Source organism: Lissotriton vulgaris, chromosome 9 (assembly GCF_964263255.1).
Source record: "Lissotriton vulgaris chromosome 9, aLisVul1.2, whole genome shotgun sequence".
Taxonomy (NCBI): domain Eukaryota; kingdom Metazoa; phylum Chordata; class Amphibia; order Caudata; family Salamandridae; genus Lissotriton; species Lissotriton vulgaris.
Window position 1 is genome coordinate 143,467,903 of NC_141697.1, and position 26,877 is coordinate 143,494,779.

General features: G+C 43.4%; 1 protein-coding gene across 1 annotated transcript in view; it reads left to right on the forward strand.

Moving 5' to 3' along the window:
* The window catches only part of SPTBN5 (spectrin beta, non-erythrocytic 5), a 2,284,272-nt gene that overhangs the window by 1,783,846 nt on the left and 473,549 nt on the right, over positions 1-26,877 (forward strand). The window contains exon 49 of the mRNA XM_086937224.1: positions 20,167-20,339. Within this exon, the coding sequence (XP_086793350.1) occupies positions 20,167-20,339 (173 nt within the window). The remainder of the gene's footprint in view (positions 1-20,166; positions 20,340-26,877) is intronic.

Genomic DNA, 26,877 nt, shown 5'->3' on the forward strand with positions numbered 1-26,877 from the left:
GCAAGGAGGAGTCACCTTACCTCGTGACTGGAAAGACTTCTTCGAAGAAAAACAACTTTCAAACATCTGGACCCAACACTAGATGGCAGGAGTATGCAAAACATGTGAATCTACAGCTCAACATGCCAAGAACAGATGTATATATATAGCTCAGAACCAAAGGATATAGAACAAACTATTGAAGACACTGGTCTCAGATTTCTGGCAAGGGGAGATCCTATGGAGGTCGTTGAACAGGCTAAGACAAAAATTCAGGAAAGACCACGATCCACATTACTGGAAACAATGGAGAAGGTGGAAATGGAAGAAACAACTCGCATCATCATGGATTTCAGTGTAGAACATCAAAGTCTTAAAAAAATCATAAAGAAAAATTGGAAAATCCTGATGTTGGATGATTCATTGAAAAAAAACCTTCCACCAACTCCCCAAATAACCTACACAAAGACAGCTTCTCTGGGTGATATCCTCACACAAAGCCACCTACCCACCATCAATCCACAGAATGAGAAAGGCAACAAATCTTGGCTTACAACACCTGGCTTCTGGAAATGCTCTAAATGCCAAGCCTGTGAGCATGGCAAAAACACACTCTCATATGAACTACAAAATGGAAACAGAAAAAATCACCGATCACATAACATGTGAATCCAAATTTGTAGTATACGTCCTACAATGTCCATGCCAAAAACAATACGTAGGCAGTACAATAAACAAATTGAAGCTACGTATATTACAACACCTTAGGGCGATCAAGACCAAACACTTTCAGGAGAAGCATTCTAGCAACAACCAAGAACTCACATTTTTTGGTGCAAAACTGGTTAAGCAGCATGAAAGAGGAGGAGATAGAACCTTAGACCTAAGAAGAGCAGAATCAAGGTTCATCTTGGCACTGGGAACAGAGAATCCTTTTGGACATAACCTGGACGCAGAACTGTATGTACATTTATAGAATAACAACATCTCTGGATAACACATGTAAATATTGTTGATCGAACTGGATGAGAGAGAAAACAATCCAAGGTTTAAGAGGAAAAATGATTAAAAGTCCTATATAAGTGAGCAAAAATTGTTTTAAAAATAAGTACAATGACCATATGAGCATTATATAGATGTTTATACTTAATGACATAATGTCAGGGTAAAGTATATTGAATCATTGAATGAGGTGGCTTTATTTTGTTGCTCACTATGCACTGTTTGTGTAAGTCTACTTTAGCTTGATCGTAAAACAGATAGTGGGTTACTTTACACCTCCTCGGCTTCTCAATGTATATAGACTGATGGGGTAGACCTGGTTTGAGAAGGGATATGTGAAAGGTCAAGGATAGGAATGCGCCCTTGCTCATTAACGCTATTTGCACACACCATGTTTACATATGATATTTTGCACATTGCACTTGGCACTTTGTTCGTAGCATAATTGATTGACTGACCTGATAGATAACTGTTATCTCTCCCCTCAATCCATCTACCCTTTACTCTTACCTTCCCTTATCTTGCCATTAATAATTAATTTCTTGATGCTTGCTATGAATCATTGAAATTGTTTGATATAGTTATTAGGAATACATTGTACCCCACACCTACTTCCCTTACTCTTATGTAACCTTTGAAAATTTGTATTTTAACTGAGAAGTCATGATGGGTGTGATGTTGCTCAAAAGAGGTTTAACTTGCCATTTTCTGTCATAGGGTACTTCACCTACATGTTTCTTTGCTCATAAAACTGTGTACATAAATGAAAGTCTAAAATGGCCACTGAAAAATAAGTGATTAGAAGGGTTAACAGTCTAGTCTGTTTTTAATGGTAATGAAGAAGGGCCTTTAAGCACTTTGTACTTTAAATGGACTGTTTGGACTGCAGGACTCTATGGTCCAGTCGAAGGCAACCGCCGAAACGCGTTGACCGTCCTCTTTTGTCTGCACGATGGTGTTGAACCCTGTTTGTGCTGTGGTGCTTCGGACGCTCTGGTTGTAAATTGGAGCTGGCTGGGTCCGTTCTTCGGTGAAGATATATATATATGAATGTAAAATAAGATTACCTATGTGGGTATAAAATAGTGATTGTTACAACAAACGTCGCATGAAATCAGATATAATGCACTTTATGTATATATATTATTGCCTAGACAAAGATGTCCGCCATGCTCACGATGTATGTCACATGATTTGCATAATGGGTGTGTTTTGGTAATTTAAAAATGGCCGACTTTTGTGGGTCCGACGAGCGTGAACAAGCCGTAATGGTGAAACGCGTCGTAACTTTTTACTTGCCGAAATAAATTGTTACAAGCAAACGCAGTGTGTCTGGGCGACCTTCTTGATCGAGAAGTGATTGGAGTGATATATATATATATATATATATATATATATATATATATATATATATACTAGCAGCCTGTCCCGACGTTGTCCGGTTATGAATTGCTGCCGGCCAGTAGTATATTGTTTTGTAGGATTTCGTTTTGTTAGCATTTCTTACCTGTGACAGGCCTGTGAAACGCTCCGATTCACAGTGCACTGCTGATGCACTTAAGAGTATATATATAAATACACATATAAATACACATATATACAAACATATATTTGATGTTTTAATAATGTACTTTTACAATGTATATGACTTTACCACACATGCATTTGCTTTATAATGGCATGCGTGATGAAGTCATATGCGTTGTAAAAGTTTTAGAAATTATGTCTTTGCGGAGTAATAGTCCCACGTTATAAAAATTGCGGAGTGATGGTATGTGGGATGTTGGTTTGCGGAATATCATCACATATTCCCGGGGGAGGGATAGTCCCTTCCAAGCTATTTCAGTGGAGGCGGGCCCTTTGTCCGGATGTGCGTGGCGCGAGGCCTGTGTGCAACAGAAGTGGAAAATCTCTAGTGTGCGCTTCAGGCGTCACCGTAAATTAAGGCGAGATTACATTTCCTGCACAATGGCCCCTGTTTGCGCTCCTTCCAGCCCTTGGGAATAGCGCCATGCCTGACCTCCATACAGTAAAGCAGGTGTACGTAACTGGAAGCGCAGGGCAAGCACACCCGGAGCTGGAATGTACAGAACCTGGGAAGAAAAAACAATCAAATATTGGGCACAACGCTCGCTTTTTTTCCCGTAATCCCGCGCCTCGCACACACCCTCGCCCCCAGCACATGCCCACAGCACACGATATGAGACATGGCATGAAGGGCGGAACGTACCACACGCCCCCAGCACACTTCCACAGCACAACGCAGACATACCCACAAGGGACTACTTTGCTGGCACGGTTCTTTTACCTTTTAAATGGATATGGTGGGCGTCTGCATAGCCTATGTCCTTCTGCTGCAACTGCCCTTTCCAATGCTGTATTAGGTGTTGTGATTGGTGCTGTGGTTCCTGAGATTACCCGCCCCAAAGGTTTGGGCTCTCTCTTTATTATATTAGTGTATATATATATATATATATGGTTTGGAAGGATTTTAAACAAACCCTCGAGACTGAAAAGCGAAAGGCAAGTCCAGTGCACTTTTTATGTTTTACTCGTGCATTTAAACATGGACACTTTAATGGCCAGACCTTCGCCAATAGAATGGTCTGAAGAGCTACATAAGCACGTGACCCAGGAACTAGTTTATTGCAACTGCCCTCCTGTGACCAAGGCTGAAAGGGAAGCTGAAACGCGTAAGGAGTTAAGGGCAAAGTGTTCAAAATGGACTGTCAGCCTGCCTCGAAGTGAAAATAAATGCTTTTAATCCAACCTACCCGGAGTCGTCACATTTCTGTTTAGAAATGGTGTGTGGATATATATATATATATATATATATATATATATATATTACCTACTGGCGGTCGCCAGTAGGTATATATAATTAGGATTTTTTTGAATAGGGATTTCTGAAAATTCTATGTTGAATAACTTTGGCGTTGATGGACGGAATTGGCTGAAATTTTCAGGAAAATGGCACATTTTGTTTCTGAGCGTCCCCTGAAAGTTTGGGGGGGTTTCGTCAAGCGGGGGCTGAGAAAAAAGGGGGGTCCCAAAACGTGTTTTTAACATTGAGTTTTCCATAGGGCGGTTGGACTCACTTTTAGCTCGAACGGCTGAATGGATTTCCACAAAACTTGGCAAAATTGTAGGGACTGGTAGCCCGATGTGCCTTTGCTATGTCCCAAGATATATGCTCCAGTGGTTTTTACGAAAATTAACTTTGAAAAATATATATTGGGCTCATTGGGCTATATATATGTTAGAGCCCAAATGTAGCCCAATGTAGCCCAATGTAGCCCAAAGATGGCCACCAGAGACAAAAAAAAACAAATGTAGCCCAAATATCAGCCAGATGTAGCCCAACTATAGCCCAGTGACAGAATGTCCCAGAGTGTTCTAAAGAACAACTAAAGCGCTAACAGTCTTACTTATGACAAAAGTATGGCACACCTGAAGTCATCTTGATTGGAATAAAGTGTTAACACTTAAAAGATTTAATTTGCAAAGGAACAAAATGAGGGGTGTCATTTTGCCATAGAAATGTTATATATATATATATATATATATATATACATACATACATATATATATATATATATATATATATTACCTACTGGCGGTTGCCAGTAGGTATATATAGTTAGGATTTTTTTGAATAGGGATTTCTGAAAATTCTATGTTGAATAACTTTGGCGTTGATGGACGGAATTGGCTGAAATTTTCAGGAAAATGGCACATTTTGTTTCTGAGCGTCCCCTGAAAGTTTGGGGGGGGTTCGTCAAGAAGGGGCCGAGAAAAAAGGGGGTCCCAAAACGTGTTTTTGACTTTGAGTTTTCCATAGGGCGGTTAGACTCACTTTTAGCTCGAACGGCTGAATGGATTTCTATGAAACTTGGCAAAATTGTAGAGACTGTTTGCCCGATGTGCCTTTGCTAGGTCTCAAGATATGTGCTCCAGTGGATTTTGAGAAATTAACTTTCAAAAAAATATATATATCTGTGACAGCGTCCCGGTTAGCGCCCCGGTTCGCGCACCAGACGCGTAACGGAACTTCGCGAGGAGAAGCGGATTGGCTCTCCAGTGACTCAACATTCTAAACAGTCCGGAGCGGCCGCCATCTTGTCTCTCGGTAGGATCGAGAGACAAGAGGTGGAAATAAACGAAGGGGGAAATGAATGAAAGGGGTAAGGTAGACCCCTCCTGACCCCCTAGGATTGATGTGGGGACTATTAAAGGGCCCCGCGGGGCAAAAAAATAAAATAAATTTTTTCGATTTTTCGCGGTGGAAGCGCTACCCGGTACGCGAACCGGGTAGCTCACCGGTAGCGTAACGGGAGTCTGCCATCTTGTGTTTCGGACGGATTTAGTCACAAGATGGAGGATAAACAATGTTGGGAATGGGTATAAGGGGGCACGGGAGACATATCCTGACCCCCTAGGTTTTCTGAGGGTGGCTGAGGAGGCCCATATATGTAAAGTCATTTGAGATGTCATCAGTGATGTCATCAGTGATGTCACTGACCATGTCATGCATGATGTAATATGTGACATGATCAGCAGTGGATTGCGGGTGCGCGATATATAGTTAGTGCAACTAACTATATATGCGAATTTCAATGGTTTTGTGTGAGCAAAATAAGGTTTTGTAAATGCTAATTCCTAACTATATATGGTCTATAACCTATGTTTTTTTCAGTGAATATATAAATATATATATATATATATATATATATATATATATATATATATGTATATATATATATATATATATATATATATATATATATATTCCACTGCTTGGCTCGCTTCCCCTTCGCTAGGCGCTCCTTGGTTCTCGGTCGCGTTTCTCCTGCGGTTGAGCCAACCGCTGTTAATTTGCACAGGGTCTCCCCGGTCCCGGGGAGGGGTGGAGTCGCTGAAAGACGGAACTGACACGCTTTTTTCAGTAGTGGTTGTTTATTTCATCAATCGTGTGGGGGTTTAAACAACAAAAATTAACCAACGCGTTTCGACAGCGTCCGCTGTCTTGATCACGGTCAGTTTGGGAAAGGAGCTCACAGTTTTTGTAAAGCACACAAAGCTTTAGGTTACACCCCTTGGTGATTGGTCCCACCCACATCCCGAGGTGTTATGGGATATGTAGTTCTGGTCCATGTTGTGTTGTCGTTTGGCTAATTGTATAAATGTATAAGGGTGTCAATGGTTGGTATACTGGTTCAATTAAGGTTAACACTTGATCCCCATGCGTTTTATTAAGAATGCATTAGGTGTGGGTGTTTGTGGAACCATGGTGAGTTTTGGAGTCCCGCCCCCCAGTGGGTTGACTTGTGTTTCTGTTTCCCCTTGGTTGTGTGTTATTTCTTTTCCAATATTAACCCGACTATGATCTATGTTATGAATGACATTGCATGCAGTCCAGTACAATAGTGCGGGTGCCGTACATCCGACTTGGTTATGCCGGTTTTCCGGGGTGTAAATGCTGCCCTCTAGTGGGCTGTTTAGGAGATTGTGTTCTTTACGTGTGAGCATGGTTCAGTGAGGGGGAGTGAGGTAATAAAATTCAAAATAATAAGTTAAAATAGTTCATGGTTAGCAGGAAGTTACATAAGAGTTCATTTTGGTTATAAATGTATATACAGTTCTTCCGACTGATTGAGCCCAAAAGGAATCATAGTCCTGAAACTTAGGATATGTTTGGATTCTTTCCGTCGTAGTTCCTTCTCATTGTGTCCACCCCTTGTTGATGGATTTAGGGTTTCAATACCCCAGAAACGCAGTTTCTTCCAATCTCCTTCGTGGTTTAGCTCCATATGTTTGGCGACAGCGTTGCTTCTGTCCCTGTGTATTGTCGCTCTGACATGTTCTAGTATCCGTTTTTTTAGCTCACAGATTGTGCTGCCTATATATTTGAGCTTACATGGGCATTCGATCATGTACACTGCGTTTTTGCTGTTGCAGGTGATACATTCTTTGATTTTCCACGATTTGTTATTGGGCATTGGTATTTCGGTGGTTGGCTTGGCTATTTCGCAGATCTTACAGTTGTAGCATTTTACAAAGCCCTTCGTTTGCAGCCATGATTTTTTGTTGGAGATTTGGAAATGACTGTGGATTAGTTTATCCTGCAGGTTCTTGGCCCTTCTGTATGTCACAATGGGGTGGTTGCCCATTTTTTTACCTATTATTGGATCTAGCTGTAGAAGTTTCCAATTTCTTCTCAGAATTTGATTCACTTGTTTCGTTTCTTGACTGTAATTTGTTATAAATCTGATCGGTTCTTCTTTTGTTGGTTCTGAGGTGTCCTTTGGTTTTAGGCAATCTTCCCTTATTCTTGCATTGGCCTTTTCCCAGCACAGTTGGGTTGCTCGTTGATTGTATTGTCTTTTATTGAAACGTCGTTTAGCAATGTTACTTTGTTTTTGCCACTGTTCTTCCTCACTGCAAATTCGCCTTAGTCGTAAGAATTCCCCATAGGGGATGCTTGTTATGAGCGTCTGTTGGTGGAAGCTGGTTGCTTCGAGTGTCGAGTTTGTGGCAGTACTTTTGCGATGAAGGGTGGTTTGTATCTGATTGTTTCTGATGTACACTTCCGTGTCCAGGAAAACCGCTGCCTCTTGACTGACGGTGTATGTGAATTTGATGCCAGGTGTGCTGTTGTTTAAGATTTGGAAGTATTGTAAGAATTTGTCTTTTCCTCCGTCCCACACGATAAACAGATCATCTATAAATCTTTTCCAGATTTGGATGTGTTGTGTGAAAGTTTTTAGGTTGGTGTTCCAGGCCACTGTTTCCTCCCACCAGCCCATTGCGGTGCAGGCATAGTTAGGGCTAAAGGAAAAGCCCATGGCGGCTCCATTCTTTTGTCTGTACAAGGTTTCCCCAAACACGAAAAAGTTATTTTCAAGCAGATATTTAATCATGTTGAGCAACATGATGTTGTGGTGTTGGTAATGGATATTTCTTTCCTGAAGGGCACATTTGCAAGCCTCGAGACCCATGTTGTTGTCTATATTAGTATATAACGCAATTACGTCCATGGTAACCAGGATGTAATGTGGTTGCCATTGTATTGGATTCAGATTACAGAGAAAGTCTGTGGTGTCTTTTATATAGGATTTTAGTAGCTTCACGTGTGGGCTCAAATAAAAGTCTATGTAGTTGGATAGTGGCTCCATTAGAGAACCATTGGCTGACACAATAGGCCTCCCTGGTGGTTTGGTGGCATTTTTGTGGATCTTAGGCAGAAAGTATATAGTAGCCAATTTTGGGAAATCCACTGTTAGGTACTTTTTTTCATCAAAATCTAGAAGTTCTTCTTTTTCCCATTTTAGAATTTTTCCGTCCAATTCTCTTTTGATTTGGTCCATAGGGTTTTTGTCTATTTTTTCATAATAGAGTGTGTTCTCTAGTTGTTCCATCGCTTCAGCAATGTAAAGTTTTCGGTCCCATAGGACTATATTCCCGCCTTTATCGGCCGCTTTGATTTCAAAATTGTTGTTATTCCGCAATGAGTCTAAGGCTTCTCTTTCATTCCTGGTGAGATTGTCTTTTGTCTGATTTTTGATTTTAATGTTATATAAATCGTGAATTACTGCCTCTTGAAACATGTCAATTTTGTTTCCTGGTGGTAGTTGTGGGTAGAATTTCGATTTTGCTTTTAAGCCACTGGTTCCGGCTCCGAGTTGTGATATGGCTGTTTCTAAGTTGATTTCTTGGCCTTCTTGTGCATTTAAATTTAGGACAGTTAGGTATGCTTCTGACTCTTTTGCGAGAAGTGTTGATGTAAGTTTGGGCTGATTTTTTATAATTTGTGGTTTGTTTTTCCTTTCCGCGAAGAATTTTGCAAGCTTGATTTTTCTTATGTATAAGTATAAGTCTATTCTTGTTTGAGCCAGATTGAAGCGAGCTTTAGGACAGAAGTTGATCCCTTTCTTTAATAGAGAGATTTCTGCATCCGTGATTTCCTTTCCAGATAGATTAACTATTTGGAGTTCATCATCTATTATATATATATATCCATACTAATATAATAAAGAGAGAGACCAAACCTTTGAGGCGGGTAATCTCAGGAACCACAGCACCAATCACAACACCCAATACATCGTTGGAAAGGGCAGTTGCAGCAGAAGGACATAGGCTATGCAGACGCCCACCATATACATTTGAAAGGTAAAAGAACTTTGCCCTCAAAGTAGTCCCTTGTGGGCGTGTCTGCGTTGTGCTGTGGGCGTGTGCTGGGGGCGTGACAAACGCTGGGGGCGTGTGGTACGTTTCGCCCTTCATGCCATGTCTCATATCCTGTGCTAATCCCACCCTGCTCCCTTTAAATACCCCTGCACCCCATAATCATAACCCACCCTTACCCCTTAAAATAACCCAACACCCTTAAACACTAACCCATCGTAACCCTATAAATATACCCTGTACCCCAAAACCCAAACCTATCCCTAAACCCTAAAAATACCCATGCACCCCAAAACCCAAACCTAGCCCTGAACCCTGTAAATACCCCTATACCTTAAAACCCAAACCTACCCCTGAACCCTTAAAATACCCCTGTACCCCAAAACCCAATCCTAGCCCTGAACCCTAAAAATACCACTGTACCCCAAAACTTAACCCACCCCTGAACCCTAAAATACCCCTGTACCCCAAAACCCAAACCTAGCCCTGAACCCTTAAAATACCCCTGTACCCAAAACCCAAACCTACCCCTGAACCCTAAAAATACCCCTGTACCCCAAAACCCAAACCTAGCCCTGACACCTAAAAATAACCCTGTACCCAAAACCCAAACCTACCCCTGAACCCTAAAATACCCCTGTACCCCAAAACCCAAACCTAGCCCTGAACCCTAAAAATACCCCTGCACCCCAAAACCCATACCTATCCCTAAACCCTAAAACTACCCCTGTACCCCATAACCCAAAACTATATCTGAACCCTTAAAATACCCAAACACCCCAAAACAAATACCTCAGTACCCCCAAAACATATACCACTATACCCATACTTACCTTATCCAAACATTTAAAAAAAACATGCTTTTATCATTCATGCATTTACAACGAATTTCGTTGTAAATGTATACGTGGTAAAAGCATGTAAAATGTAATGCCTTGCGTTATAATGGCATTGCGGAGTCATGGTACTTTCGTAATGAAAGTATGCGGAGTGATGGTATGCGGAAAGAAAGTTGCGGAATAATGTGTGTTTACCCTCTCCCGGTAAGTACATTGGTGGCACGGCGACCCACATCTCCAGCAACATACTCATATTTTTTCACCACCCATTTGAAAAATGCACAGGTCTCTCTCATTGATGGCCAGCACCGACATACACTTTTAGACACACCTCCCTCCATAAGTTCTAGAATTGCGAACTTTAGAGCTGGGGAGCTACGTTCGAATCTCGGCATCAGCTCAACATCCTGTGATTCCAGGCAAATCGCTTTGTCTCCCCGTGCCTACCACTAATGAATGTGTTCTTCTGTAATGTAAATTGTGCTCATGCCATGTTGTCGAGTTTACGCTATATAATATTGCAGGGAAAAATAAAGTAGGGAAACTCGAGTTCACACACTACTGAACGCGCACTCTTAAGTGCATCAGCAGTGCACTGTGAATCGGAGCGTTTCACAGGCCTGTCACAGATAAGAAATGCTATGAAAACGAAATCCTACAAAACAATATACTACTGCCGGCAGCAATTCATACCCGGACAACGTCGGGACGGGCTGCTAGTATATATATATATATATATATATATATATATATATATATATATATATATATATATATATATATATATATACATATATATATATATACATACACACATACAAGCGCATACACACATTATTGTATATGTTCCGGTGTCCCTGCGCAAGGGCGGGACTATTCAGTGATTATTACTGTGATGAGTATACCTCTGGAAGAGAACTAGGATTACAGGTAAGTAACTTTTCCATCTGGACTACAGGTGAATTGGGGCACAACTGGATTGATTACCATACACAAAATAAAAGGAGAAACGCGGCATCCATTGCATAAGGGGCTCCCTTTGAAGTGGACTCCAAGCACCTTTTAGTACTCGAGAGTCTGGATTTACCACAACCATGATCAAATAATTAAGGGTAATCTTGAAAGAGCCGTTTATGTGATCCAGGCTTTGGGGGCATTTTGGGGTAAACTGTAAATGCGAAGAGTGGCAGTAACTAATATGATAATACTTGGCCGGTTTTTACACTTTTTTCAGGCACTCTCAGTGATTTAGCGAAGAGTTTTTTAAGGAATCGTAAGGCCTATTTGGCGTACCTCATCTAGGTGAATTTCAGGATAATATTAGCCATAAAGAAGATGAAGGCACCAGTTGACAAGGGTAGAATGAGGGTACCAAATTTAGAATGTTCTAAAATGGTTGCCCAATTGATACAACCCATGATATGGCTAGGGAACCCCAAGGATTGAATGGTAAAAGAAATGGGGCATGTATTTGTATTTTTTTGTATTTATTGGTATTTATAGATTGCATCAATCATCCACAGGGACATCACAGCGCTAGGGCGGGCTTTAGTGCAGTGCAAGTTGGTCAGTTGAATAGGATCAGCATCTAGGAATCAGGGTGGTTTTTGATTTTTTCCTGAACAGAAAGTAATCATCTGTCAGGCGAAGATCAAGGGGTAGGTCATTCCAAAAGACCCCAGCTGGTTTGGAAAAGGACAGATTGCCCACCCTGACTTTGGAAGTGCGTTTGACTGAGGCGAGAGCCAGGTGACACGATCTCAGATTGCGTAAAGGTACATGGAATTGTAGCTTATCGTACAAGATGTGTGGCCCTTTTTTATGCAAGGTTTTATGTGCAAAACAAAGGAGCTTATGGAAGAGGAGCCCTTGAATGATATCTGGGTGGCCCAGATATTACAGAAGCCAACCCACAAAACGTTGCTAGCATCGAGACATTGTTAGCAAAGCTATATGCGATCTTTGAGAGGGAAACTAATATATGCCCCTTGGATACCATTATGAGGGTTACCAATATTTAAGAAGTTGATTTAACAGTTAGTTCAGAAAGTGTAGACAGAGGCAGGAATAGACACAGTGGGAGACCTTTTCTCAGGTGGCACGTACTGATCTTTTGGCTCACTGGGAGAGACGCACTGGAGACTGGACATTTATTCACCCATTAAGCACTGGTAGATGCAACCAGATCTATCTGGGTAGATACAGCAGAGGAGCCTAAACAAAATGCTACGTTAATGTATGTGCTCACTTTTGGGGACTGCAGACAGCCAACTAGTGTCTTGTTGTGCACATGTGTGTCTTGTTGTGCACATCACTGGTAATTGCAACCGGTCCTGGGAGATTGAGACTGGCTCAGTGATTGCTAAAATTAAGCTAAACAACAATATTGAAATAGGCAGAGTGTTAGTGAAAGTGTCTCTCACCATATAGCATATCCAAAATGTATCCTGGTAAGTGAAAAGCTGTCCTAGGTGTCTACAAATAGTTGCTTTCCTTTATCATATGTTGTGGGACTGCACTTTTATATTATGGATTTCTTGGCGGTAGGTGGTTATTATTAAAGACGTTTCTGAACTCAGTCCAATACAATGCTTTATCTCCTCTGCCCAACAAAATGCCCTAAATCGCAGAGGTAAATTTGTCGATTGACATTGATTTTAGCTAAAAGACAAATAGCAATGGAAATCAAGAAAGACACCCAGTACTGATAAATGTTTGAAAGGTGTGCCTAAATGGACTAAAGCTGAAGTGACAACACTGATAACCTTGCTTAGGAGATGCTCTTAGGACCCCTCCTCGCATGAATGAGAGATTATCCTCCTGGATCTGGAAGCCCATACTGATATTATTGCACCCTGAACAACAAGAAACAGAATGCATATTGTTATTGTAGTTTATTGGGATGTGTGGTATGATCTGGTGCATAATGGGAACCAATACCATTACTGAAAAATAGGTTGTTGGTTGGAGCAGAGGGGTTCTCCAGTATTGAATCTTTCATAGGTTCACATGCTTGTATCTTCCCCGTCGTCATGGTGGGAGTCTCACAGTAACAGAATGACCAAACAGTATCATAGAGAAAAACTGCATAAAAAATCCCATAGGGAATTACATAATTTGGTAACCAGACCTCCTTATTGTTTGGTCCAAAACTCAGACAATCAGCAGAAAGCCCTGACTTCACATTCCCCAGCAGAGCTCTCCTACCTCAGATTTCCAACCACCTTCGCCTGAAAAGGAGTCTCCCTGAGCTCTGCTCAGTTTGTTCCTGAGTGAACTTTTTACCTTTTCAACTGTCGAATTTTCTACTGAATTCAGGGCACTGTGTTTCATCTAGTATCTTACTATGGCTGAAAGCTCTAAAAAGAGGCTTTTAAGGCCCTGCAGATCCTGTGGAAAAGCTAGGCTTTTTTCGGAAGATCCACATAAGGACTGCCTATACTGCCTTCCCCCCAAACATGTAGTGAAGGACTGCAAACACTGCAGAACCTTTCCAGCTTAAACTTTGAGGGATAGAGAGGCACGTCTTCTGTTGTGGCTTCAGAAGAAGAAGGCCACCTCAGATTCAGATTCAGAGGAGGAATCCACGAGCCAGTCTTCTAAAAAGAGGAAGTCTTCCACTTCAGAAGAATCTGTGGTTCCTAAGAAACAGAAAACTAAGGGAAAAGAGACCTCTTCATCTTCTCTCCCTCAGACTCCTCTGAAGAAATCCTCAGTTTCAAGGGGAGTGTCTTCTGCTCCGCTGACGTAGACTGTGGTGTATCTAGTTATAGTTCCTGTGAGGATGTTGACGACACCATCGACGAGAACATCGTCAATGATGACAATCTCGACGACAACTGCGGCGTCGACAGCAGTGATCAAACTACACTGTCGAAGACAACTCCGTCGAAGACGACTCCGTCGACGGGACGAGTTACTTCCAGGTCGACGATACATTAGACGACGACTACGCCGTCGACGGCAGTTCCGTCGACAACTTCGTCGACGACCTTTCGAATCTCAACAATGAGAGCTTCGTCGACGGCAGCTCCGTCGACGACGGCTTTTAAGTCACCAAAGTCAAAGACTATGATCTCTATCAGATCTTTCCACTCGTCGACGGGCTCGTCGACGGTAAAGAAATCCTCTGAATTTAAGGCATGGACAAAAATTTCTCTGCTGCCTCCGTCAAATTTGCTAGAAATGTAGGAGTCAGATGATGAAGAGTCTTCAGGAGTGGCTTATAGTCCCTCTAAACTGCAGATTAAGAGCCAAGAGACTGATGAGGAAGAAGGCCAGGAGGTTCAAGAGGTCTATTCCTTTAAGGATCGTCCTCAAGCAAAATCAAAAAGATATGAGTCGTTTCAAGAGTCATATGACTACGAGGAAGAGGTGGAACAACAAGCGGATGAGAGGGAAGAATCCATCTCAATGCCTATCTCTCTGGTGACGGACTTACGTCACATGATAGACGACTACTACCATCGTTTTCCTGAAGCTAATGCCCCCCGCTGCAAGCGCTCCAGTCACACCTGCACATGTGCCAGTAGCCCAGCCTGCACCTGCAGTGCACAAATTGCGTTCTCCTCCAGTTGTCACAATACAAGATGACGTTACAGGGAGTGATGGAGAAGAGCCGCCAGAGAAAGGAGAACTTCTTCATGACACCCCAGTAGGTGTAGAATGGGACGAATATGTTTTGCCAACAACCCCTTCGCCATCACCTTCTCCAGCGAACTCCCCTCCACAGGACATCGGAGGATTCCATGATATTATGGAGAAAGCAGCTAAAAGATTTGAGCTCCAGATTCCAGTACAGGAAACAAAATGTTTCCTATATGATTTCAAAGAAAATTCAAGGAAGTCGGCTAGATCAATCCCAATCATCCAACATATCTGGGATGAAGGTCTAAAAATCTTGAAAACGCCAGCATCGGTGGCGGCTTTGGTTCCTAGGATTGAAAAGAAATACCGGGCGCCGGAATCTTTGCCTGCGTGTTTGATCGGGCACCCACGCCCAGAATCGGTGGTAATGCAGGCAGCACAGAGACACTCTAAAAATCCTGTCTCCACATCTGTAGCTCCCCCTGACAAAAAAAGACGAATGGATGGAGCAGGGAAGCGGTTTGCAATAATGGCAGCATCTACCACCAAAGCGACAAATGCTATGGCTCTCATCAGTTGTTATAAGAGACTGATGTGGTCCAATTTAGCGGCACTGTTGGCTCACCTGCCAGAGGATAAAAGAGAGGAAGCAGCAGCTATTTTACAGGATGGGGCTAAGGCGGCCTCTGATCCATTGATATTGCTATGGACATCTCTTCAGTGGTGTTTCGTCAAATGGCAGGAGCGGTGGCCCTCAGAAGGCAAGGTTGGCTGAAAGCTACATCTTTTAGGCCGGAAGTACAGGCAAAAATTGTTGACATGCCCTTCAACGGGGAGAATCTCTTTGGTAAACACATAGATGATGTATCAAGGCAGATACAGACACAGCGTGGGCGCTGGGGTCTCTTCAACAGGGCAGATTCCAGTCCTTTTGGAGGAGAGGAGCTAGAGGACAAGATCTTTATACCAGTCCAACAGGTTCCAGCCATACAGCCAGCAAAGTTACCACCAATATCCCTCTAACCAGCAATATCATTCCTAAAATCCCTCTTTCCATCAGCAATCTAGAGGAAAGAATCCTGCTAGAGGAAAAGCACAGCAATCTAATCGACGGCAGTGACTTCATCAAGGCGCCCTCCACCTGGTCAGATCCCGACAACGACCATTATCTCTCTCTCTTCTCGAACATTGGCTGTCAATAACAACAGACAGATGGGTATTGGATATAATTCATCGAGACCATACCCTGGAATTTGTAGAGATGCCCCCAAATCAACCTTCTGTCTTCAGACAGCAGCAACATCTTCCAGTTTTCAGAGTAGAAGTTCTATCTCTGATTCAGAAGGGGGCTATAGAGGAAGTTCCCTGTCCTCAGAGAGGAAAAGGATTTTACTCATATTTCTTTCTGATAAAGAAAAAACTAGCATCAAAATGGAGACAGGTATTGGACCTGAGGGATCTGAACCAGTTCATCAAGAAAATCCCATTCCGCATGCTCTCACTTCAGGAGATTCTCTTGCTTCTACGCAAAAAAGATTTCATGGCATCCCTGGATCTCTTAGATGCTTATTTCCATATCCCGAATCCCGATTCATGTAAAACACAGAAAGTATCTGTGTTTTGTAGTGGAGGGGCGCCACTACCAATTCACCTAAGATTACAAGGGCACCAAATCTTCCCATATCAGGACGATTGGCTTATAAAAGGATCATCTTACAGGAAAGTCCAGATCTCTCTGAAATACTGCATGGATCTATTTAATCGCCTGGGCCTGCGAGTCAATCTGGTAAAGTTGTCCATAGTGCCTTCACAATCCCTTCAATTTCCAGGGGCCATGCTTCACACAAAAGAAGCAAAAGCCTATCTATCAGAAGAGCCGATTCAGATAATTTTAACTCTGGCTTCAACCCTGCAGTCAAAAAAGCACACTTCAATGAGAACATACAAGTCCTTGTTGGGGATGATGTCTTCCTGTATCCCATTGGTACCAAATTGCCATCTGCAGATGAGACCTTTACAGGGACTTCTCGACAAACAGTGGATACAATCCCAGGGGTCCTTTGAGGATCGGATCTCCATATCTTCTCAAATGTGGCAAGCCCTGTCATGGTGGAAGACCAGAAAGCATCTAATACAAGATCTGACATTCGAACCCCAACGTCCCAGTTATGTAATGACGTCAGATGCCTCGCTGCAAGGCTGGGGGCACATATCCAGGACCTGGAGATTCAAGGCCACTGGTCAAAACAAGAGGCTCAGTTACACATCAACATGCTAGAACTGAAAGCGGTGTTCTTGGGTTCAAAAGTTTTTCTCCCCAGGATACACGATTCTACTGTAATGATAAAAACAGACAGTACAACAACAATGTTCTACCTCTTGAAACAAGGAGGTACAAAATCGAAGCTATTCTCGACACAAGGACAGGAAATTTGGAGATGGCTCCTACTTTACAACATCTCCATTCAAGTCCAACATATTCAAGGGATAAACATCACAAGGGCAGATGTTCTGAGCAGGACAACCAGTGTGTCCCACGAGTGGGAACTAGACCAAACAAATCCAACTGCTAAGAGTGTTTCGGCGGCAGGGCACGCCAACGTTAGATTTGTTCGCAACCCAGAACAACTCAAGATGCAAACAGTTCGCAAGCAGATTCCCACAGGCGGGATCATGGGGGAATGCGTTAGACCTACGTTGGACAGGAATGTTCGCTTACGCGTTTTCTCCATTGCCTCTGATATCAAGGGTACTTCCCAAAATGAGATTGGAGCCATTTCACTTGATCTTGATGGCTCCAGCTTGGCTGAGGCAAGCATGGTTCCCGGAGCTCTACACCTTTGAATAGCCCCCAGGATCCAGTTTCCGATAGCACAGGATCTGATTTCTATGAACAACGTACAAATTCTCCACCCAAATTTGATATTGCTTAATTTATCAGCATGGAACCTCACTAACATGAATTCCGATCCCTAAACATCCATCAAGAGTGCAGGGACATACTGTCTCAATCTCGGGCAGTTTTAACAAACAAAACATATTCGGCTAAATGGAAGAGATTTTGCCAGTGGTGTGCATCACAGGCTTTGCATCCTTTCACAGCTTCTCCCGAACAAATTCTGCCATATCTTCTTCATTTGTCTAAAGCAGGTCTTTCCCATTCCTCCTTAAAAGTACACTTGGCAGCAATTTCAAGATATAGAAAAGTTCCAAATCAACCTTCGCTCTGGTCACAAAGGGTGGTCAAGGAATTCATCAAAGGTCTTTTCAGAGTGTTCCCTCTGATTCAGCACCCTCTGATCTCTTTTCATCTTAATAAGATACTATCTTAACTCATGAAGCCTCCATTCAAACCAATACATAAAGCAGATCTGCAATTCATATCGTGAAAGACAGCATTGCTGTTGGCTCTCACATCTGCTAGGAGAGTTAGCAAAATCCAAGCTTTCTCAATTGCAGAACCCAGTCTCCAGTTTCGGCAAGACAAAGTGATACTAAGGACATAACCAAGATTCATTCCTAAGGTTCCTACAATATTTCATCGCAACGAACTGGTAGTGTTGCCTACTTTTTTTGGAAATCCTTCAACAGAAGCTGAGAGAGCCCTACACTCTCTAGACATTAAAAGATGTTTAAAGTTCTACATCGACAGAATGAAATCGTTCAGAAAGACAAAACAGTTGTTCATATCCTATGCTGGGCCGAGGAAAGGTCTGGCATTATCCAGATCAAGTATTTCAAGATGGATTACATCGGCTAATATCATATGTCACGAAAAGGCTGTGAAACCCCTGCGCTCCAAGGTGCAAGCACATTCCACGAGGAAGATGACGACCTCAACGGTGCAGGTGTGTCACTGCCAGACATCTGCAGAGCAGCGACCTGGAAGAGCATTCACACTTTTACTAGACACTACTGTCTAGATACTGCGTGGAAGGAGGACACAGCAGTGTGACTAGCAGTTCTTCGGCGTCTATTTCAATAAGGTATTTTTCTGTTCAAGCTATATCTACTTATTTGTCATAGTATACATGTGTATATCTGTATATATAGATGAATATAACGATATATGGACAAATGGTTGAATTATGCACTATATCAGTATCGTCCTATGTGGAATGCATTTCACCTTCGTAGTTTACAGAGATTATTTATTAATTCTGGATGGTGTCCAATGGATGAGACATCACAAAATTTAGAAGCAGAGCCCAGAGTTCTGGGGTTCTATCCTGGAAACGCTGCGAGATTTCTGTACTACTTGCTACTCTGATACAAGCATGTGAATCTATGAAAGATTCAATACTGGATAAGAAACTAGTTACTTATCTGTACACTATGGTTCTCCAGTATTATCTTTCATAGATTCACATGCACCCGCCCACCTCCCCGTTTCTCAGGTAGAACGTTTTACCTCTGGGTATATCCATGTCTCTCACTTGGGGCTGGAAATCTGAGGTAGGAGAGCTCTGCTGGGGAGTCTGATGTCAGGGCTTTCTGCTGATTCGCTGAGTTTTGGACCAAACAATAAGGAGGTCTGGTTACCAAATTATGTCATTCCCTATGGGATTTTCTATGCAGATTTTCTCTATGATACTGCTTTGGCCATTCTGTTACCGCGAGACTCCCACCATGATGACGGGGAAGATACAAGCATGTGAACCTATGAAAGATAATACTGGAGAACCATAGTGTACAGGTAATTAACTAGTTTCTTACCTATTGTTAGAAATTGCTTTCTTGTGTTCAGGGGTAAAAATAAATTGACGATGGTAGCCAATACTGGTTTGATAATATTGTCTGTCCAGGACCAATCTGACAGTGCTATATGACATGCTTTCGAGTGATTGACTACAGAACTGTTGTTGAGGTATGTTGAGGGAGAAGCTGACATGGACTGATTCTTTCAAATTTGAATTGCATATGGTGTCAAGAGCAGGTCTGAAAGGGTAAAAAAGATTTAACGTCAAATGTTAATGAATTTTTTTTCAACAAAAGTATGCTTGGGCTACAGCCATTGTCGCCTAGTAGCCTTGCATTCGACAGTCTGGAGCAGGATGGGATTTTACAGTGAAAGCTGGTGGAGACTCTAGTGATGGACACCAAGCAGTTACCCTAGCTCCAAAAAGCAGTGCTCTTACTCTACGTGAGGCCCCTGGTCTATTTAGAAAAAATCAGGCTAATCTAATGGAAGATCTACCCACTGGTTAAAAAAATACAAATGTTTTAGTCTGCATCTTTGAACTTGAATCCTTCCAATATATTCATGAAACCTTTGTTCTGTTCATATACTTTCTCTTTGTTAGTATTGTACTTTTAGAACCATCATTTGCATGGGCCTGAAGAAACTCATACACACAAAGACATACAAACACACACACTACACTACTACGCTTCACTGCGCCAGACTCCAGAATGGAATGTTAGTACTCAGTGCTGTGTTCCTTGTAATTTATGAATTCCTTCATTTGCTGGAGTTTCTGCCCAAGGCTTCTTTGGCAGATGATTTTGGTGCACAATGTTCTGAATCCAGATTTTAAGGTGATCCACTCTTTCTATTTTGTCACGTTGACTTTAGGATTCTCTGGCCAGTGTGGAGAGCCTCCAGTTCAAACATGAGCAGTTCAGGAAAGCACTGGAAGCCCAGATGGAGAAGATCGATGTAATGGAGTCCTTTGCCCAGCAGCTGAGACAGAACAAGCACTACGACTCGGACAACATTACAAACAAATGTCAGGCTGTCCTAGACAGGTAAACTAGAGAAGCCTCTTCCTCATCATGGGTAGTTCAAAGCCTGCAGCTTTTGTTGACAATGTAACTGACATTCACGTGCGAAGGCACCTGTCACATTCCATTGACAACTATACACTCTAAATAAGGCAGACCAGACAGCTGTTACTTTTTGGCAGAAGTCCAGCATCTGCAAAACTCTAAAACAGACCCAGAGTTGCTAAGTGTAATACTAACAGGCCAATCCGACGAAGCTCCTCATTGAGGTAAGATATGAAGTGAAGATTCCAGAGTACTGTTTTGTAAATCAAAGTTTGTAGCCATTCTGGTCTCAGGTGATTGTCTCACCACAGGAATTAAAGACAGTTCTTCTCTGCTTCATCGTTTTGTAACACTGATGAAGTTTCTTGCCTAGGCAGTTCCTATTTCCATCAACTGCAAGTGGCAATAGAATGTTGAGGGCAACATTGAATTCGATACCTCTGAGATATTCCATCCGACGAAGTCTTAAATGTTTTCTTAGGTGTACTGCCACATTCTAAAGGATTAAGTAATATGGCTTCCTAAACCTAATGGGGTCATTTAGACAGCAGTGAGGGAGGGTACCATCAGACAAGGGAGGTGGAAGCCCTACCTCTGTCACATCCAGGCTACCATCTATATCAAGCTTCTCCAACGAGTAGATCGTCACCTACTGGTAGGTCTCCAACCATTTGTAATTAGCTCTCCTGTGTGCCACAATTTTGAGAATCGCGTATGTTGGAGAAAAATGGTTGAATTGGCAAAATCTATTTAAAGCTAATAATTGAGTAATGAATCATGTAGTATTTGGAAGACTTATTAACTATATTTATACCCTGGTGCTACTTGCAGCTGTGTTGTTATGTATTGCCTACATAGAAGCATTCCAAACAGAAAAAAAAATTACATTCCTGCTGGTAAACCTACACCAAGGTTGTGCTACTAATGTTGCATATGGTGGCCTCCAATGTAGTGTTCTCTAATGTGGTCATAATATTAGGAGCTCAGGATGCATTTCATTGAAGATAAGACGCTCTTATTGCAGAAAAAGTTGGAGACTCCAGACTATATAAAGAAGGCCGCCACTCTGTGTAGGCACAGCGGGAACACCTTCAATTTAAACCTGACATTTCTTGGTGGCAGTTTTTTGTTTATCAGAAACAAATACCTAATGCAGGGATTTGTTGCTGAGAAACTAAAAAATCCATGGCCATTTTGCGCACGGAATTTTCTCCAGACACATGGGGTTCATTGATAATTATTTCTGGCTATACAGGGGCAGATGTATCATCGTTGTATTTTGCGAGTCCTTAATAGCGAATTTTACCAATTCGCTATTGCGGACTCTCAAAATGCAATGTATGTAGGTTTCGAAATAATAATTGTGATTCCTACATATTCCTTAATTGGGATTCGCAAATTGAGATTCGCAATTAAGGAATACCTTCCCATTCATTCCGATGGGCCTAGAGGCCCATAGGATGAATGGGAAGACATTCGTAATTTGTGAGTACCCAATAGGTACTCGCAAATTGCGAATGCAATTTCAAGGGTGCAAGGGTGCCAAAAGGACACCCTGTTGCACCCGTGAAATATTCATGTGTGCACATATAGTGCACATACAAGTCCTAAGGGCATGTATGTGCGCCACATGGCACTTAGAAAAATTCAAAAAAGTGCATTTTCTAGGAAATCGCAAATTACCACCAACTTGAAATTGGTGGTAATTTGCGATTCCTTAAGGCCAGATCGCAAATTTTGGGTGCTTGCAAAATTGCATTTAATGAATCGCAATTTGCAATTCCTTAAATGCATTCGCAAAATAGGGAATCGCAAATTGTATGATTCCTTATTTTGCTATGGCATTTTGGGATGATACATCTCAAAAGGCTTCTTTCGTTAGCAAAAGGGCCGATTCTGCGATTGGGCTCATTTGCGAGCAACAGAAAAAACGCATCATACATCTGGCTCAAGGTGTGCTCGGACAGGAAAAATGTGTGTCAGAAATCTCCTTCGCATCTGGTGGGCCTTCCTACGCTACACGGATGATGGCGGCCATTGTCGCAGGCTTTAGACTACACGGCAAACAAAGGCTCTTCCATCAGAAACCTAGTGATTGCTCCACCTCCAAATGAGGTGGGTAAACAATGGCTTTTCCAGCATGGGAGCATTTGTGATTTATAGCTCTGCTCCGGCACTGTCAAACTATACATAAGATCCTATGTCTGAAAGTAGAATTCAGCTATATACTACTTTGTCTCTCTCCTTTTCCCTCACTTGTCATTGGAAAAGTGGAAGTCAAGCTTTCTTAGGGGGAAACGGGCGCTGACTCTTGAAAACATCCCTTCACCATTTAATAGTCATCTCACATCTGTCTGGATCTTAGAGCAAGTCTCTCTAGTGGAATGGTGTGTGTAATGTCTAGCATTTGTTTTTACTGGATTAGTTCTCTTCACAAAATACTTTGCTTATACATAGCTTAGTATACTTCCACAACTTTTCTCTAGTTTTACTCCTACTTCGAGGAGTCATACTTTTCTGGTGCAAATCCCTATCTACCAATGTTAGTAGATAGGGTTTTGCGTTAAAACTCTTGGGTGATTGCATGGAAGCACCCATGTATCACTCATGGTATGCTTCCTTTACACAAAGTTGTGCATTAACTGAAAAGCGCTATTTTGAGTTACTTTAGAGTTAAAAGAAAATACATTTTGAGCTGGAAAGTAAATCCTAATATAACACTTAGCACCAGTTTGAGTCACATTTGTGATACAAATTCAGCCCAAGTGGTAGCAAATCTGGGCCCTAAATTGGCTGAACACAGCCAGCTTTGCTAGATGGGGAACCTGCAGTCTAATGAATAAGGTGCCTGTTGGACCTGGGATCTCCAAGTCACCTAGGGTAGCTAGGCACTAAATGGAAAGGCTTACTTCAAAGGCACATGCGTTAAGTTTGTGTCACACCCTTCAGTAACATAATGTCCCTCCACTAGAAAAGAAAGACACCACACCTTCTTAGAAAAATACGGCTGTTTTATAAAATTCTTTTGTTAAATTTTCTCCCTTCAGTAGTTCAACAATTTCATACACTGAGCATTTTGACCTTTCTCCCAATCGTACCCTGTAACACCACTGTGCTTTGTCTCTTATGTTTTACACATTCACTAGTACTCAGTTCAGCAACCCCTTAGCATTTCAAACTTCCCACAATGATTTTACATTACGATGCACTGTCTTAATTCTCAGATTCGGCACCTCTTACAACAGCGGTTTGCACTTATAAGAGAAGGTTTTCTTGTACAATGTTTCCAAGAACCAAAGGATTATCATCTATACTTAGATTCTCTGTTTAGGCTTTCACTAGTTGAATTAACCTATATCTGGCATCGAATTACAGGTGTTATTACACAAAGGCTCTTCACAGTCTGGCCCGCCAAACGCTCAGTTGTTAAGTACTTCGATCAAGTCTCTAGTGCCCTCCAAAGATTATCTCTTTAGCTCAGCCCCGCAGCTCTGGTTTAGTTCCTCCGGGCTCCGGACCATCCAGACTTTAAGGCTGAGAATATAGGTGTCTATTTTCAGACTCCCCTGCCTTTACCATATAACCTGCTTACTTGTTTTAGCAGAACGCTGCTTCCCACTTCACTCGGCTTCACCAGGAATCCGCTAGCAAACCTCACCGCCAGCTTTGGGTGTTCCAGGTTGAGCCGTCGTGATCGCGTCTCGGCGTCTCCTCACATGAGTACCCTCCGTCACAAGCCGCACACTGGGCCTGCGCAAAGGAACAGCATCTGAGGCGCAGGGCCGGCCTCCTTCTCACGCCGACGGCAATGCTCTCTGTAAGTTCCGCCCTGAAGCGATTTGGTCTCTAAGGCCACTCCGCCCCCTGACACTTTTGGATGGTGCTCAGTGAGCCTGCTCAGGGGAACAGCGTTTCCTCAATCCGGCTCTACCATCTATCGTTCGCCCCATAGTGGGAACAGGGATTTGGTTTAACGCCGGTACCGGGTCCACGGCCAGGCTATCTCTTCCTCACACAGCGGCAATGCCCTCCAACCCAGGAGCGTGACAAGGAGGGGGCGGGAACCACTTTCTCCACCACACGAAGGTAACCGATGGAGCCCAGACTACGGGCAGTGTTCAGAAAGACCCGGGTAAGGTTAAGGCTGAATAATTCTCTCAGTACAGGCCTTGTTTTTCTCAAAGCTCCAAGGGCTGGTAATTAACTCCCTTGCCAGAGATAGTGGTTTGGAAGTCCCAATTCAGCTCGACCAGTCTACCCTTTCCTTCTCCTCAGAGGTCCATCCTAAGGCTAGAGGTCAAATCCTCCTAACACGTCGGGGGACCCCAATCAGGTACAAGAAGGAGGTCATACAGCAGGGCCAGATCTGTAGGGAAGGCGCAGTGGCAGCAGTAAGGCAGCAACCCTCTGACAAGAAGTCAACAGTCTGAGCTTCCTAACCCTCTATCCCCACAGCCTGCACTCCGACTGGTTCTGTGGCTACACAAAATGGCCGACCAGGTTATGCCCTTATATACCCCTAGCCTCAAGTGTCCAGAATAGGCCAGAAGGTTCTAGAGTCTCCCTGTTTTACCCTATGGACCTCCGCTCCTGAGGTGACACTTATGGCAGTTACTGACCTCCATTTTGTGTGTCTTGTAAATCTAGTCAGAAAGGCACCTAGGCCTCAAGAAAAAGACTATGAGGGCAAAGAGCACCTAACCCCTAGGTCAACACCTGAAAACCCAGTGGACATAAAAATTAAAGGTTTTGAGGGGCAAAAAGGGGACAAAAATAAATAAATAATTAGGAGGGACTACCCAAAGGGCAGACAGGTCTAACACGCGTCCCCCCCAGCTGAAAGTGGGGAGAGCTACCCAACCCCTTGGGAGTCCTCATCACTAAGGCGGAAATACCTAGAGAGACCGTCTGCATTGGCGTGGTCCACTCCAGGCCGATGTTCCACCCTGAAGTCCATTCCCTGTAGGGAGATGGACCATCTCAACTGCGAGCCAAACAGGTATGGCCGCAACTTCTTCAGAGCCCATACCACCGCAAAGGCTTCTCGCTCAATTGCACTCCACTTTTGTTCCCGGGGAAGCAGTCTCCTGGACAGGAAGACTACAGGCTGATCCAGACCCTCTTCATTGAGTTGCGATAACACTGCCCCAATTCCATGCTCTGATGTGTCTGTCTGGACAATGAACTCCTTGGAGAAGTCTTGGGCCCTCAGGACCGGTGCTGCACACATTGCCTGTTTCAATTTCACAAAGGCTTGCTGACAAGCCTCTGTCCAGATTAGCCGTTGAGGTTGTTTCTTGGATGTGAGCTCTGTGAGGGGCGCTACAATGGTGCCATACCCCTTCACAAAGCGGCAGTAGTAACCTGTGAGGCCCAGGAAGGCTCGGACCTCAGTCTGGGTCTTGGGGGGTTCCCAGGCCATGATTGCCTCAATCTTTGCCTGGAGGGGCTGCACTGTTCCCCTACCCACCAAGTGGCCTAGGTACACAACCGACCCCTGCCCAATCTGACATTTACTGGCCTTGATTGTCAAGCCAGCCTGTTTCAGGGCCTGGAGAACAGCTTGCAAGTGACACAAATGGTCCTCCCAACTGCTGCTGAAGACGGCAATGTCATCCAGGTAAGCAGCGGAGAAAGCCTCCATTCCAGAAAGGACCTGGTTCACCAGCCGCTGAAAAGTGACAGGGGCGTTCTTGAGCCCAAAGGGCATCACACAGAACTGGTAGTGTCCCTCAGGCGTGGAGAAAGCTGACCTTTCCTTTGCTCCATCTGTAAGGGTGATCTGCCAGTACCCTGAAGTAAGGTCAAAGGTACTCAGGCATTGGGCAGCTCCCAGCCGGTCAATCAATTTATCCGCCCTAGGGATCGGATGAGCATCAGTCTTGGTCACTGAGTTCAGTCCCCGGTAATCCACACAGAACCTCAGTTCTGGAGTGGTGCCCGGTGGGGCAGCTTTTGGTACTAAAACCACTGGACTGGACCAGGGGCTACTGGAAGGTTCAATAACTCCTAGCTCCAGCATCTTGGTAACCTCACCATGGATGCTGGCCTTCACCTTGTCTGACAGCCGGTAGGTCTTTGACTTCACTGGTGGGCTGTCTCCTGTGTCCACATCATGGGTACATAGGTGGGTCTTTCCCGGGACAAGGGAGAACAATGAAGAGTACTGCTCCAATATCTGGCGGCAGTCCTCCCGCTGCTCAGGAGTTAGGGATGGGGAGAGAATCACTCCCTCCACCGACCCATCCTTTTCCTGAGACGTAAAAAGGTCAGGGAGAGGCTCGCTTTCCGCTTCCTCTCCTCCATCAGTCACCATCATCAAGATGACCTCGGGCCTCTCATGGTGGGGTTTGAGGCGATTAGCATGCAGCACCTGTAGGGGCTGTCGGGGGTCTTAAGATCCACCAAGTAGGTGGCCTTACCCTTCTTCTCCAACACCTCAAAGGGGCCTGTCCAGCGATCCTGGAGAGCGCTTAGCTCTCCAGGTTCCATCACCCACACTTTCTGGCCAGGCTCC